The sequence below is a fragment of the Stegastes partitus genome, unplaced genomic scaffold (assembly GCF_000690725.1).
Source record: "Stegastes partitus isolate 25-593 unplaced genomic scaffold, Stegastes_partitus-1.0.2 Scaffold227, whole genome shotgun sequence".
Lineage (NCBI taxonomy): Eukaryota > Metazoa > Chordata > Actinopteri > Pomacentridae > Stegastes > Stegastes partitus.
Genome location: NW_007577958.1, coordinates 272,185 through 288,495, shown reverse-complemented (window position 1 = coordinate 288,495; position 16,311 = coordinate 272,185). Strand labels below are relative to the sequence as shown.

The following is a 16,311-nucleotide window of genomic DNA, read 5'->3' as shown; positions in this document are numbered from 1 at the left end:
GTGTGTGTGTGTGTGTGTGTGTGTGTGTGTGTGTGTGTGTGTGTGTGTGTGTGTGTGTGTGTGTGTGTGTGTGTGTGTGTAGGTGTGTGTGTGTGCGCGTGTGTGTCTGTGGTGAGAGGGTCTGATGCAAGAGCTTGTAATGTAATCCGAAATGTACAAAAGATGTTTGGTTGCAAGCAGAAAGCTACGGTTGGGCTGTTTTCAGACAATCTTTTCAAGTGGGAAGGAAGGGTTTATTTCAGAGACAGCTTCAGATTGTTAAGGTATCCAGACTTCACCAGTTTTCCCTTTAAAGGATCGTTGTAACTGGCATTTTGTGCTCCATCTCTTGCCTTCAGTTGACATTTTACAATGTAGTCCTGTGCTTCTTTATGTTAAAATGTGATATGATACATTAATTGACGCTAATACATAAAACAGGGCAGAAGATTAGAGCTTAGAATTGAAACAGAATATGAACGTAAGAGGGCTAAAATTGATTTGATTGTGAATTATAGTGCAAGAATACAGTGAGACAAACTGTTTTTTTAATCTTAACATTAACTAGACACAAAATGCAACATCAAACCCACAAAACTACAGAAGAGCAACTGTGCAGAAACAATTCAGACTATTCTACTGGAGAAACCATGAAAAAGTCCATCTTCAGCGCCCATGCTGAGGCAGAGGCAGTACTTACTGTGTCTGAGGTCTTGCTGGGGTTAGAATGTGAGTTGAAGCTATGAAGGGAACTGTGGTTGTGAGAATTTTCTTGCGGAGAATAACTGGTCCCTGCAACAAAACACAAGCAGAAGGAAAAATGCATCACCAACAGCCAACAACACGAAAAGTTCACTGACCTAACTGTGAAAAGCCTGGCGGAGAATAAAAGCTGTCACGTCAGCCTCGTACCAACAAATTCCTTCAACTTTCAGACATATGCACAGTGTCAATACACGTCTCTCTTGGTAAAGTCTGCAGAAACAAGCTACAGTTATGACATACATTCCTGTAAACTGTAGCTGGGGCAGGGACGGGCAGCAGAGCGCTGTGGTGAGCAGCATCATTCAATTCATTACACAAAACATCTGCCTTAGCTGTAACGAAACCATCACTACGTATTACAAGCCCATTATTGTAACAGCATAGATTCAATTTGTTCCTACACCTGTTTGCTTAACAAGGCATCCTAGGTTTAAATCTCTCCATCTCAGTACAAGGCTGTCAGCTTGATTGAAAAAGTGAACACCGTCAACACCATGACAGGTAATAGAGTGCAGCAATCAGATGGCAAGACTGAATTTGCTTTTGCACGTTTAATCTTCTCAGCTTTGCCCAGCTGCTATTAGATGCTAGAAGTGTAAGCACTTGCAAAGAATTTGTTCAAGAAAAAAGAAAAAGAAGAAAAATTTGTTTTGGGAGACACGTCATGACAGCGAGGGAGATCACAGCAGGGACGGTATGCTTGAATGAAAGGCCTTGAGTGACGAGGTTTTCCCACATACAGCAATGGAAAACAAAGGATGTACTGAGCACCGCTGTCCACAGACCAGAATCAATGACAATCTGCTCACGTGCAAGATCTGCAAAAAAATCTTTGGCATGTCCAGTGGTGCAAAATAAACCTTTCAGCTTGTAAACTACCACATTTAAGACAGCATTTTACATTTATCTGTGTGCAGCTGAATGACAAAAAGCAACATATAGTCATGACTCGATCATCCGACCCTTAACAATCTAAAACCTTGCTATCCAACAGGAAAACGAACGGAACCCATGAAAAACAGCCTTAACATACCAACAGCCTTGGATTCTGACTCCGACATGACAGTTTATGTCACAAATAAGGATAACAGCGTATTATCTGACTGAACAATCCCACAGATCGGCTATGTTCAGACTGCAGGACTTAATGCTCAATTTAGATTTTTTGTGAAATCCAGTATTTTTTTGCGAGTTTGTTTACATTAAATGCAACTTGTATGTGATCTGCTGTGTGAACTTCATACGACCCAAAAGTGTCCCGCATGCGCAGAAGAGGACACGACGACGTCACATTCAGCGAGCGTGCTCAGTGTTTACAGACGTAAACACAGATGGTGCCACTGTCACCACCCATGGTGGAAACAGAACTGGGACTGCTATCCTAAACTAGCCTGTGCGTTCTGACCACTTCCACCCCGTCAGAGCGCTCCCCGGATTGGAAGTGGTCCCCTGAATGCGCTGAATATTCAGATATTCATCATTAATTGGGCCTGAATATCCAGAGACCAGAGAGTGCTATTCAGACCAGCCCTACTAGTTATTATAACTATTAACAATGAATATTAACAACAAATAACCCTTCAAGCATCAAGCCCTCCTTGTATCTCGACCTCTGTCTTGACAATCCAACAGCCTTGCTATCCGACATCAAAGAAGGTTTTACATTTAGTGTCGGTTTATCGAGTCACGACTGTACAACACGGACAAAAGCTGACTAGTACCACAAAAAAAAATGAAAAGTCAAGCAGGAAAATGAAAGTGAGTGGGCTTTAGCTTGCTGTCTGTGTTTGGCTAGTCCTTAAATCAACTTCTCTGTGCCTAACTGCATGTAACAGTGGGAAAAATAAGGCAAATTAATGAGACAACCAGCCATGTTTCTGAAGTGTGTCTGATTTTCTGGGCAAAGTGACTTCTGCCTCCAGTGACTATCCTGCCAGTCCATTCCTTGAGTTAACAGAACAACTCCACAGACCAGATTAACGACACCAGTCGATTCCAGTAAAGGTAACACTTGATATCAGATGAAACAACTCCACACTTATTATCTTTACAACGTTACAGCACCAGGTGGAATTACAGTTTTGACATTAACTTTACGTTTATAGTGACAGCTAAGTTCATACACCATGAGCTTCAGCATGGCTGGCTGTGGTGGCATCACTGTGTTCCCGTTGTCAATGTTCAGCAAAACTGTGTTGTGAAATGTACGACATACATTTCTAATGCTTTCTTACATATAATGTGTTAACTGTTATGAGGCATTTAAACAATGTATGCGCATGTGTTGACTCACTTCTCTTCTGTGCCTGCAAGAGACAGTCGATCAGTGAAAGATCTCAAGCACAGGAAACCAAACAACCACAACTCAACCTTTGATTCTTTCTTCCTCACACTGAGCATCTGTTAGCTATAACTGATCTGTCACTTTGTGCTTTCATTACTCTTTATCAGTAGAATTATGCAAAAGTGATCAAGGCAAATTTCGATGCGAGCACTTTGATGTTATCTGGTTTAGGTTGTGAAATGACCCATGATAGAATAGTGGACTATTGACCTTGGCAGAGATCTACAATCTCCCAGTGTCCTTCCAGTTATAAAATAAGTAGATCAAAGGCAAACTTAGTCCTCGTGTGCTGAGTGTGTGTAAAATTGAATCACAGTAAATTAAAGAGGAATGTTGATAAGAGTATTCATAAGCAGCGATCTTGACAAGCAATACTGACACAGACATAGCCTACCAATACCCATCCCTACTCATTTTCAACTGTGCCAAACTGTAATTTGGGGCCTCACAGTTTAATATCATATTAATAAGGAAACTTTTTAGGATAGCTAATGTACATCATAATTGTGGAACAGACACTATCCCCAAAAAGAAACAGTAAAAACTTCAAACTGATTCCTTTCTGCATCCTTCTAAACTATAAAAATCAACAAGGCTAACGTAGGGATATGCAAAAATCTTTATACATCACTTCAGAGAATTTATGGCAATCACCAGTTTTCTTTTAATCACATTTTTTCTGAGAAAAACTGTCCACAAACTAGTGATGGGCAGTGAAGTCCAGCATTAAATGGTACCTGGGTTAAACAAAGATAAAGACATTAAAGACCAGCGGAGCGTTAAACTCTAACTTTGTAGGTTCTGCTATCGGTACGAGCAACATTAAGAAAACTGATTTCTTATTCATTATTGCTTCACAAAAATGATCTTGTACATTTTTGTCTGATAGTACATTTGTCTATGATACATGTCCACTTTGTGTTTCCACTGTGGAACCAACTGAGACCAGAACCAACAGTTACTGGACCAAAATCCAGTTCTAGTGAGTTTAACCAGCCAGCATCGACACCCACACAGCCGCTTAGAGGGACAGCGACAACGATTTATCGATTAGTTGTCAACTAATTAATCAGTTGTCAAATATTCCAGCAATCGATTAATCAGTTTGAGTCCTTTTTGTTACAATCAGTCTAAACTTTGTGATTTCAGCTTCCTCAGTGTGAATATTTTCTGATTTCTTTCCTCTGTGACAGTAAACTGAAGATCTTTGGACAAAACAAGACATTTGAGGAAACTGATCTGCATTTTTCACCTTGAGATAGTTTTCTGGAGGCTTGTGTCCGAGCGGCGGGGTCAAATCTCACACACTCGCTGCCACAAGTGCAACAAGCAAAAGAACAAACATGACAATTCCTTCGAGACATACAGTGAAAGTTCGTCACAGAGAATCTAGCTGAGCTGTTTTTGTCCGCACTCCCTTTAGGAACAAGGCTGGATGTGGGATTGACTGCACATTATACTGCAGCTGACATGAATGAGTGTGTGAGACCAGGACTTTCTATTGCTTCTAACTTTCTCTATAAGCGATCATTTGACTTAGAAATGTTGCCAAATTCAAATCACAATCATTACTTGAAGTTAATTGTACAGTGAGTTTGTCAGTATTTTAAGTGATACAGAGCTGCAGTTTGGAAAAAGTTATGAGTGACGACTAGTTCAACTGAAAAGCTCGTCGTCCCAACAGGGCAGATTTAGTGATTTGGAAGCTTCAGATAAACCGTCTTGCTTTAATCGAATCTTCACACCGTCAAAGAAAAAGTCCTGCATTCAATTTTTTAAGTGAACATGCGGACGTAATGGCGGTGCGCATGGACGCAGCGGCCCCTTCAGGAGACAGTGAGCATGAACGTTTAGTGTCTTGCCTATCCTAGACGTTCAATCCGCAAAACTTACTAATTAAATGATCCTGAAGAAACTCTCTCATCTTGCCTGTACTAGTGTGTATGTAAAGCAACATGACAATAAACTTGGTTTGATTTGACAAAGAGAGAAAAAAGACAATAAAGCAATATTAAGTCAGGTTCCTGAATGTTTTTGTCCTGAAAATAAAAAACAACCAATAAGAACACTGTTGTAGAACTGGACTAAATATCAGTAATAGTCGTACTAATGTTAAAATCCCACTGATACCTCTTCCTAATGCAAACGGAACTGAACAAGTAGTCTTATAGGAAGATTTGAGTGGAAGAGACAGCATCCACTACAATCACTCAATGAAGGGAGTTACATCACACAGGTTACCCTCAGTCACAAATTTAAGCAACATTAAAAAATACTCAAGAAGTGTTCAAAAGCAACGGAGGTCCTGAAATAAAACTATGAAGTTCGTCTACAGTACGTAAAGCAAATTAATATATGATATGCACAAAAACAGGCAAAAAAATTTCCCTCGCAGTAAAGTTGACTCACAATCAGTGTTTGGCTGAGTCCAGACACTGGCAGAGGGTTAACCAGAAACCAAACCTCTAACTCTTATTACTGCCGAATGAAAAATCATTAACTTCAACGCGGGGTGTCACAGTGCTACACATCTGATAGTGTACCTCTATCACTTAACTACCACAATTCTCAATGACGAATTTGATACAAAAATTCAAAGAAAAGCTGTCGCACACACTGTGTACTGACACACACTATATAGTTCGGCAGACTGAACAGTAACGATGGTCGCCTACAAACATTATGAGGACTCGTCACTGATTATCGACTCAAACGCTACATGTCTCCTTGTACCTAAACTTGGTCTGTTTTGTTTTTCTCCCCCTTAAGTTGCAGCAGACCTGACGGACTATGAAGTGAGATTAGTGAGGTATGTTGACCCTAAAGCTTTTCAAGGGTCACGGAGATGGCTGTCTTTAAACCTGGTTAGATCACCATGGTAACTGATGCTGAGGAGCTAACCTGGTCCAGACCAGGCTATGTATGTTACTAACACCACTGAATGAAAACATCCAGTCACAGCAACACACTGGATGTGCTTTGTTGCCACAGAACCTGACATGTATTCAGCTGGTGATGCAGAAATCGCATGTTTTCTATGTTTGGTCCTGATTTGCTGCCAAGTCTGTTTACACTTCTGGTGCTGCAGCTGATACAACACAGACTGGAAAACTGATTATTGCATTGGTATGTATTTCAGATATTTTTCTATCAATAACATTACTTTAACTGCGCCTTGGCCAAAAATGTGACATCCTGCATTATGGGACAGTGTCAGAACTAAATGCACTTCGATAATATGTCCTGCTTAAACACATGAAGTTTAAAATCAGCAGCTTTAATGTGCAGCTGTCAGAAATAAATATATTAACACACAGTAAACAGTCTTCTACCAGCATCCGTAGCAGCACTATCTCCCATCATACATTTTTATATACCTTATCGTTTTTCATTAAAGCAACCTGTTGACTGAAGCGGATGCTCAAGATGGTTTCATTTTGTGCAGAAGATGAGTCACATGACACGTTAAACGCCCTCTTTTGTGTAAACGGACTCAGTTTGAAGCAAAAAGCCTGACTTAACAAAGACAGTTGATGGCCACCTTCCTGATACCCGTTACCTCTGACTGGGACTTTAGTTTTCGTCGAGCCAAGTGACACAAAAAAAGCCTGGCTGTGTCAAACTTGCTTCGTAGTTCAGCCCTCTGTTGCTGCACTTAAAATCATCATCTGCATTTTGTTATTGTTCAGTATTTACAGACCCTACAGCATCTACGGCACCCTCAATACTTTTGGGACCACGGGAGACCAAGTTCCGTCATATTTTAAGTTAAACATTATGATGGGGGTGAGGTGGGTGATCGTAAACACTTCTCCTGCCTCCATTTCACACTGTTGCCATCTAATCACAATCTGTGTTCCATCAGCGATAGATGATGGCATCAACCATCGACCTGCTCTCATTATCCATCTTAACAGGGGAACCTTTTACTTAGAAGCATCTAACGAAAGACGGACGTGCTACCTAAATGACAAAGGACCTTGCCAGTACAAAAAGTGCAAGCAGGTGACACCAATGGTTCAATAAGAGGCTCTTCCATCTCTGTGTTTAACAAACTCAGGTACTTTAGAAATTGATCCAAAATAAAAGCAGCTTTCAGCAGCAATTTAACTACAGAAAAATGGAATTACTGCTTCTGATGCCAGTGGAGGCACTAAGTTTCTTGGAAAAAAATAAAAAGAAAGAAGAAGAAGCATGTTTTAGATTTGGCAGGGCTACTCCACAAAACCACTGCAGGAAGCTTTACTGAGAAATGATTCTGGAGGACACCACTGGGACACGGAAGACAACGGTGTCCTTAGTAAGTAGTTATACTGGGTTGCAGTTTTCTTTAACATACATGCATGACAAAAGAGGGAAAGCCACAATAAATATACATTCTGAAATCCAAATATGTTAACTCTCAATCAGAATCTAGTTATAAAGAAATCAAACAGCCTTCTACATCCTTTTGTCAGCTGCCACAGAATTCTACATAATACATGATTATGTCGTCACGCTCATTAGTAACTGCACATTTTTTAGGAAGCAAATCAAATTAGTCAGGAAGCCTACAGCCTACATAGAGTTCTCACCTGTAGCTTAAATTACAACAGACCATTTATTGAGCTTGACATTCCTAACAGCTTTTAATTCACCCTTATTACAGAACTCAGCATGTGAAGAGTTGGTAGCAGGATCCTAAAGGGTTTGCACACACTGGTGGCATCGGCACTATCGACCATCTAAAAAATGCAGCACATTTTTGTTCCATATCTGCTGAACAGAACAGTGGTTCTGAATTATGTACTCGACTACAATTGGAACAGAAAATGTCTGTTATGGGCATGAAGTGACACAAAATATATGTGATGCAACATGGCACTTGGGAGCAGGGACAGATGTTGTGATTGCTATATCTTTTTTTAAAGTCAAGCTTCAGTCTAATATTCACTATGCAACAGATTTTAAACGTCACTGAGCGACACCATATGAGACCATCAAACACCTGACCGTCACACGTGGAGATCGGTGTAAATTTGTAAAGCCATTGACGCGTCACTTGTGATTTTGATTCGAAAGTAATGAATTGCCCGGCCCTACTTCAGAATGACTTTTCTAACATTCATAAAATTATAGAAGTCCCAGTATGATCATAATAGTCGGTATCACGGCTGATCTGGTCATATTTTAATGGACTGTATTAGCTTAAACCAAGCCATTTAAAATCTTGTCTGTTTCTTCTTTGATCAAATAAACTGCTCCAGCTGCTCTTCTTTGCAGCAGCTTATCGTGCCAGACTTTTACCAAGTGAAAGAATGTTTTGCTGCTCAAGTAAGAAAGACTCTTAAGACGAAGAACGTCAAAATAAACTAAACTCTGATGCTAACAGATTGTCAGCTGTCCTCTCTCTGTCATTAGCAAAGCGCCACATTGTTAGGTTGGGGCTAAGTATCACTTGCATTGGTTAAAATGACAAAATACGGTGGCGGATCATTTGTGCTTTCACTAATTTATAGTAATTCCATGAGTAACTTGACAAGGCCAAAGATAAACTTGTCTGCTGCCTCGTTGAAGTGCTCTCAGAAGTGTTTCCACTGGGACAGACTTGCGGGTAAAGAATTTCTACCCTGTAACGACCGCAAGTGTTTCAGTAGTTCCAACAATTGTAATCATTCTCTGTCCAGCTGATCAGCCCTACGGACCGCTGTGCTGATGCTCCGTGGTTTGTGACTTGTAGTTTCGTCGGTCCCAGCACTCGACTTCGACAGCATTCAACAAACGTAAAGAATCCAAACTTTTTATCAAACGTGATAAGGTTTGGTGGGCAACATTTTCAAGTGAGTCAAAACGGAAACGGCAGACACCTTTCCTCAAAAGGTATGGCCTTTACAGCCACAAACGTAATATCTGGTTAACAGCACAAAACATCAAATCTGCACTAAGTATAACTGACACTGAAAAAACGACATTGCTAATTTACTTTGCACCCTATACTGTAACTGACGTACCAACATAATTGTTTGTTTCACACATCTAGCAAACATGCAGCGACATCAGTATTCATTTGGAGTCGTGTCTCTGACCACTGACAATAATGATGAATGACGATCACTCTCCTCTTTGCTCCATTGTAGTCGAAACCAAGCCCTTGGACTTCAGCTGGAGGCTCGACCACACGCATTAGCAAGTCAAACCTTTTTCTCTGTGCCGTTTGTTGTGCGACAGGTAGCACACAGGCAGTTTATCAGAAAATCGGTTGGTAAAAACGACTGTCTGGTGGGGGCTAGACAGGAGGATGGCGAGCACGAGCTAACTGGTACCAATAAATCTGTTGGCTGAAAAACCAAAGCAATGAGCTGAAAGATGCAGGAAAACACTTCAAAGAGCTTTGGGAGACTGCAGAGCTGGGCGATCGTGTTCTGTTGGTTCATCACTGTGAGCAAAACCTTTGACCTGACAGTCACTTCATCTCTTCATTAATGAAGCCTTGTTTTATACGATTTATCTAATAATATGAGTTCATGTGTAAAACATTGATAAAGGCTAGTTTGCTGCTTTGGCATTAATATGTTAAATATAAGATTTACTATGACCACCTCACTTTTAAAATCATGACAAGGCAAGCAGATATAGCTTATTAACTCCATAAATACTACGCTTTCTAACAGCCAGCATCTGTGTCTAAAGTCCTCGACACCTGTTCTTAAATACCGTAATATATAATAGAGCAATGAAATCTGTAGGCACATCCAGTTGCTTCATTTGTGTTTCTCTTGAGTTGTATTTTCAACTCTTGGTCTACCGAAGGACCAAGCACACTGGCAACGTATCTACCTGTCCCTTCTGTTAGCAAGGAAAAAGCCTGGAACACCGTTTATTCCCAGCTGCTGTGTAATTATATGTCTGTAGTAAGAATATCTTAAGAACTGACACTTTGGTACCAAGCTGATGCCAAAAATCTGGAAGCATGATGATACTTGTTTTTCGATGGTTCCAAAAGTACTGACGCTCTTGAGATACTGGACAGTAAAAGCAACTCGTGGAACGGAAGCAGCAGCAAGTGTAACAACAGACGGTTGTGTCGCGAAGCAGGTCTGACACAGCCGGACTTTCTTTGTGCAAGTCGGCTTGACAAAAACTAAAGCCCCAGTCAGCGATCACAGGTATCACAGAGGTGGTTAACAATTTTCTTTTGTTAACTCAGGCTTTTTGTTTCAAACTCTATTCACAATAAAGGGGGTGTTTAATGTGTCATGTGACTCTTCTTCCGCGGAAAATGAAAATATCGTGTGCAGCTGCTTCAGTCAACAGGTTGTTATGATGGAGAATAATGACCAATATAAAACTGTGACGGCAAAAAGCGCTGCTACTGCAAATAAAGCAAAACAGGATCGCTAGAAGAAACCAGTTAAACATATTATTTTACTGATCAATGCGTCCTCTTACTTCTAACTGATAACCGCACATGAAACCTGTGAAACTTTAAGCTTCATATATTTAAACATGGTGTCAAATTGAAGTGCTGACGGTGTCCCATAATGCAGGATATCATTTTAGTTTTCAGCCAAATCAAAGTGACATTTATGTTACTGATTAAATATATGTTGTAATAAATACCAGTAGAATAATCCAGGTTGTAATCTGTGTTCTATTAGTTGCAGTACCAGCACAGTAAATGGACTTGACAGCAAATCATGATCAAATGTATTTTTGCATCGGGACGTCAGGTTCCCATGGAAACACTATGTATACAGTGTGCGATACTGTCACAACACGGTTTCATTCAGTGGTTTTAGTAACATACAGGCCATCAGGTTTACAGAGCTAACACATTCCCTCAGCTGAGAATCTGTATGCACATAAAGAATCGTCGGGAAAACAATTTGACAAAAAGGAGACGCTTCTTCCAGTCGCTTTAAAGCCGAAACTCTGAACACAACCTGCCCCAGATCAGGTTAGCGCCACAGCATCAGTTTATGGTGATCTAGCCAGCTAAAAAGAGAGCCACCTTTGTGACACTGAAAGCTCCAACTTAAGGCTCAACATACCTCGCTACCCCACTAATCTCGCTTCATAGTGCAGCCCTCAGGTCTGCTGTGACTTGTAGAAAAACAACAACACGCGTGAAAAGATATTTTGTGTTTGAGTCGGATGATCTGGGAGAAGCTACAGATCACCGGGCTGCCGCTATAGCTCAACTGTTTGACCTGGCATCCCATGTACCGGGGCTATAGTCCCAGACGCAGCGGCCATGGGTTCGAATCCCGCTTATGGCCCTTTGCTGCCATTCTTCTCCCCCACTTTCCTGTCTCTCTCTCTCGACTGCCGTATACAATAAAGGCAAACTGGCCAAAAAAATTACTTTAAAGCTACAGATCACCAAAATCAAGTATACAAATGGCGTCGTAGATCTTCTAAAACGAGAGATGAAAAACCTCTATCCTATCGGAGCTCCTTCAGACACGTATCTGGACCTGTACACAGAACTCAAGGCGAATGAGTCTCTGCATTAACATATGGTCAAAAAATTCAGATCCTAAATATGACTGTTCAGAATCTCAGCAGTAATGTTTTGCAAACTGTGACAGCTGAATCCTCTACAGCAATACCTTACAAACGACATTCACAAAGGCCAACGTAGCAACAGACAGCTCAGAACTGAACGGGTGCTGCTCACGTTAGCAGGTGTGTGTCAGCACATTGAGTGTGCCACAACTTTTGTAAGTAAGAGTTTATTTTTGAATAGACTGATTTATTTACTTTTTAGGTATCAAAATTGTCATTGAGAATGAAGAAAAGACTTCTGTATTCATCATCGGCTCCATGCAGTTCATCAATGTACTACTGAAGAAAAAACAAAAAACTGCAATGCAACTTTCAAATTAAACTCAAAAGGTTCTCATGTACAACTGAGATTAAGCCCAACTTCGCGACATCTCACACAGTCATACGTACTACTTGACTGCCAGCCAGTCAAATATTGAGAAATAGAAAAATGTTTTGTGTCCCTGTGTTTTATCTTGGCAAGAAAACAGTAGGAAACTGAGTATACAAGAAGACTTTAACCCAGTCTCCAAAATATGAATTTTGACAGATTTTATTGAAAATTCAACTGAACATGTCCGCATGTGGATCCCGAAAAACTCAAAAACACACGTACTTCCCCTTGCAAGTTAGGTTCTCCAACATCTGAATTACTGGGTAGTGTGTGTGTGGACTTAATTTTCATTCCACAGCATTAGAATTCAAACAAATTCACAACACATCTGGCTTTGTGGTTCCAGTTGCAGAAACCACAAGGACTACTCAACAACTGCTGACAGCTGAGGTCGACTCAAGTGGCTAACGTTGAACGCATCTTGGTAAAATAAAAAATTCCGTTGGTTGTTACCAAAGTTGATCAGTGTATCTATTTTGTGCTAGTCTGATCCAAAACTGCCACAGCTGGAATACTTATTACTTCATTGTACGGCAAAGTTTCAGTGTCGGAGCTGTCGGTTGTAAAAACAATAGACAGTAAAAAGGACAACATGCCCTGTGTGTCTGGCTGACATGAGAGCACTATGTCAGGATATTAAAGGTAGCAATTTGTTGTTGATGTCAACCCATTTGATCCCCAATAAGCGCTGTCTCACCTCCATCCCTGTCTCTGGCCCGGTGTGTGTGGACAGCCTTTGCTCTGCTGTGCCCTGTGCTGTCGATGTGTTTGTTTTCAGGGCTGTCAGACCTCCTGAGCATTTTGCAGGGAGGAGTGACATCTGAGGAGTCTCGCATCTTTTCATGCCGGTGGTCCCCTCCTGGATGGCTCTTGGACGAGTATTTGAGAGTCTGTGGACACAAATCAAAAATTTCACTAAAATCTAATGTCGTGTGTGTACAACGGTCTCATACTTTGATCACTGGTAGAGAACCTCTTAAACTAGTGATACTCAGATACCCACAAGGCTTTGCAGCTTTAACTACTAGTATGTCAAAGTATTTAAGCATCAAAGTTTTAATATTTCAGAAATTAATTTGCAAAGCTAATCTCCCTTCATGCAGCTAAATATTGATGAGATGGGAGCAGGTGATTTATCTATTAAATTCATTCTAAAGAGGAATTATTAAGAAGCCACATTAAGTATGCTTGCATTACTGTTTTAACAATGCATTTTTGTTGTTGTAAGACCTTTAAAATTTGTCCTAATGACGAAGTAAACACAACACCGTATCAACACACAAATAATAGTCTACGTTTCCTGCTCGGCAGCTCCATTTTCATTTAAATTGTTAACAGGCTGGTTTGCAGTTCTAATGTCCAGTACTCTGATGTATAGAGAGCTTAGCTAGCTATATCCTTAAAATGACAGATTGCGGTCAGGCCCTAATCGGACTGGCTAGCAAGCAAGCTAACAGTAACAGGCTATCATTAGCTTCGAGCTGCAATAAAACTCGTCTATACCTTTTCCAAAACCATTGAATTCGACGAATACATTCAGCTAGTGTTGTCTTTACCTGACGATATTTACGTTAGGAGATATTTAATGCGCTCAAATGGCTATTTAAAGCACAATCTCGTACTTTTCGTGTTATTTTCCGCACTGACTGGGGCCTGCTGTGCTCTCCAGAAGCCTGAGCTAGAGTGTCCATTTTAATCTTATTTGCTGCTAGCAAGCTAGCAGGCTACGGTTAGCTAACAAGTACCTGATAGGGCTGAGAATCTCTTCGGTCGCACCTGCAAATACAAAGAAAACAGTTGTGAATGTGAATGTTCAAATGCCAACGCTGAGAAATGCTTAAAAGTGCTGCTACGGCTAAACGTGCAAGTTTCCAGATACTTATTTTGGTTTCAGTAAAAATGGCGGATTGTCAAAGCGTAGCTACAAGGAAAAGGAAAATCAGAATAAGTAAAAAAAAAAAAAAAAAAAAAAAAAAAAAAAAAAAAAAGGATGTTTACCCATCGCCGAGTCTCGGTTGTTTCCTTGCATACATTACCATCAATGCCGTGTTAGTGTGTTTGGAGTGGGATGTGAAAGACTGATAATGGTACTGTGTTTTTCTTGTTGATTCAGACCTGAAATCGTCAATTATTTCAACCTAGCTTGTGGGTATTGCAATGCTATCAGCAGCACTGGTCGAAAGAGCGCCCTCACTCAGTCCATCTCCCACTCAGACACACAGCCGAGTGTATCTGCCGAGGAAACGTAGCCGTGGAGCTGCGCGCTGGGTTGCCAGATAACACACATCCACCACTATGGGGACGCCTTCATAAACTAAAAAACGCCTCAGAAAAATTTTGTCTAATCTTACTTCTAATATTACTATCTTAGGGGAGTTCTTGTGTATTTATATTTACAGGCATTTATTTTAATTTCATTTGGCTGATACTATTAGTTTTGCTGCAATATTAGCAAATTTTCAAAGCTAAAATAAAGTGGGTGAATGGAGTATCAAAATCCTCTAATGTCAGCCACGAGTGCTAGGATAATTGTTACACTCGTAATTATTCCAAGAAGTTGAGTATTTAGCAAATACAGATCAAATACGACTAACAAACGTGAATCTTGTACTGACCTGGCAACCTCACTGCAACCCCGTTTTCCACCTCCCCCTTCCGATAGCAACATCCGGGGCACAGTGTGACTGGAGTCGAACAGCCTCAAAACTTGTAAACGCTTTCATTTGGGCTGTTGAGTTGTGCCGTTCATTTTCTCCACACAGTTTCGTTTGAACAGTTATAATAAATGAAACCGCAGCTCCATTTGTAAATTAACACTGTACATATCATATGTTTAATAGGCCTTTATTATTTGCGCACAACTGACCGTGACTTGTTCTCTTATGACATCTAGTGGCCATATGATGGCATCGCAGGCAGCATTTATTCAGCATATCAATAAACCTCTCTGAATACTTCAGCAAAATTCATAGTTACATTGTATAAATATGCCACCAAAATATAAAATCTGTTTTGTGGTATTTTTATTGTCGATTTAAATACGGGCAGAGATCGAATGCTTTTTAAATAGCGAATAATTGTTCACCTTTTATTAATAAAGGCTTATCTTAATTTACAAAGTGCTAAAGCAAGGTACCCAAAAGGCAAAATAACAAGCTAAGCCAGACAGTAAAGCCAAAAGGACCAAGGAAAAATTAAAGTAGACTAAGATACTTTTTTAAGAAGTACAAAATGCAAAATGTGAGTAATAAAAATCGAGTAACAGTAACAGCAAAACACCCTTAATGAGCAAGACTTTATGAAAAATAAAAAAGAAGATGTCACAGACAATCCAATTTGTATAAATTGTGGTTTAAATGTGACTTAAAGTAAATAACTGATTCAGTGAGCTTATCTCTTCAGGTAGTCCCAAAGGTGAGGGGCCCTGATAGAGAATAGCACCTTTAGATTTAAGCCTCAGCATCAAAAAAAGCCAGAAGGGTTCTGTCTGAGGATCTAAGGCTGTGAGCTGGCTCACATGGGGTCACCGTTTCTTCTGTGTAGCTTGGAGCTGGACCATGGTTTCACAATAACAGACAAGGGACCATGGTTGCTCTCAGTGAAACTGGTGCACTTTGAGCAACTGAACAATTTGATTTCTATTTTTGAGTTACTGAGCAAATTTCGTGCCATCAACATCTGATGACACTGAGACATTCTGAAGCAGCTAGGCTTCCTATTCATACAGACTAGAAGCAGAAAAAAAGCATTTCATTATTTCACTTGTTCTAGCTGTAATAATAAAAGAAAAAAATAATAATCCTTATTTGTCACAAGAATATGATAGATCTATAGTAAATTATTCCAGAGTAACAAGAAAATATATAAAATAAATCCCATGGGAAGTATTCTAGGAGTGCTGTGAAAATGCAAAGCAGTTTCTTAACATTTTGGGGCTTTGACCAGGTTGTATTGATGGTTCACAGCAACTATCTGTCACAGGAGGGCTGCTGAGCTCCATTGTTCCCAGACAATATCTCCCACATCATATCCCAGACTGAGGACAAAAGAAGCTGTGGTTCAGCATTTCGGCACACAGCGCACTTTAATGTGGGAACAAGGGGGCATGAATGGGGGGTGCTTTCATTGTTAGCACATTTCTGGAACTTGTTCACACGCACACACACACACACACACACACAGAGAGAGAGAGAGAGAGAGAGAGAGAGAGAGAGAGAGAGAGAGAGAAAGGCTGTTTTTGCAAATCTTTATGATCTTACAACCATGTAAGACTATTTCTTCCCTATTGTGTTTAATTATTTAT

At 40.3% G+C, this 16,311-nt stretch overlaps 1 protein-coding gene across 1 annotated transcript in view; it reads right to left on the bottom strand.

Moving 5' to 3' along the window:
• The window catches only part of waca (WW domain containing adaptor with coiled-coil a), a 40,460-nt gene extending 26,229 nt beyond the window's left edge, over positions 1–14,231 (bottom strand). The window contains exons 1-4 of the mRNA XM_008281225.1: positions 14,007–14,231; positions 13,754–13,784; positions 12,706–12,898; positions 680–771 (exon numbers count right to left, since the gene is read on the bottom strand). Of these exons, the coding sequence (XP_008279447.1) occupies positions 680–771; positions 12,706–12,898; positions 13,754–13,784; positions 14,007–14,047 (357 nt within the window). The 5' untranslated portion in view covers positions 14,048–14,231. The remainder of the gene's footprint in view (positions 1–679; positions 772–12,705; positions 12,899–13,753; positions 13,785–14,006) is intronic.
• Positions 14,232–16,311: the final 2,080 nt, after the last annotated feature.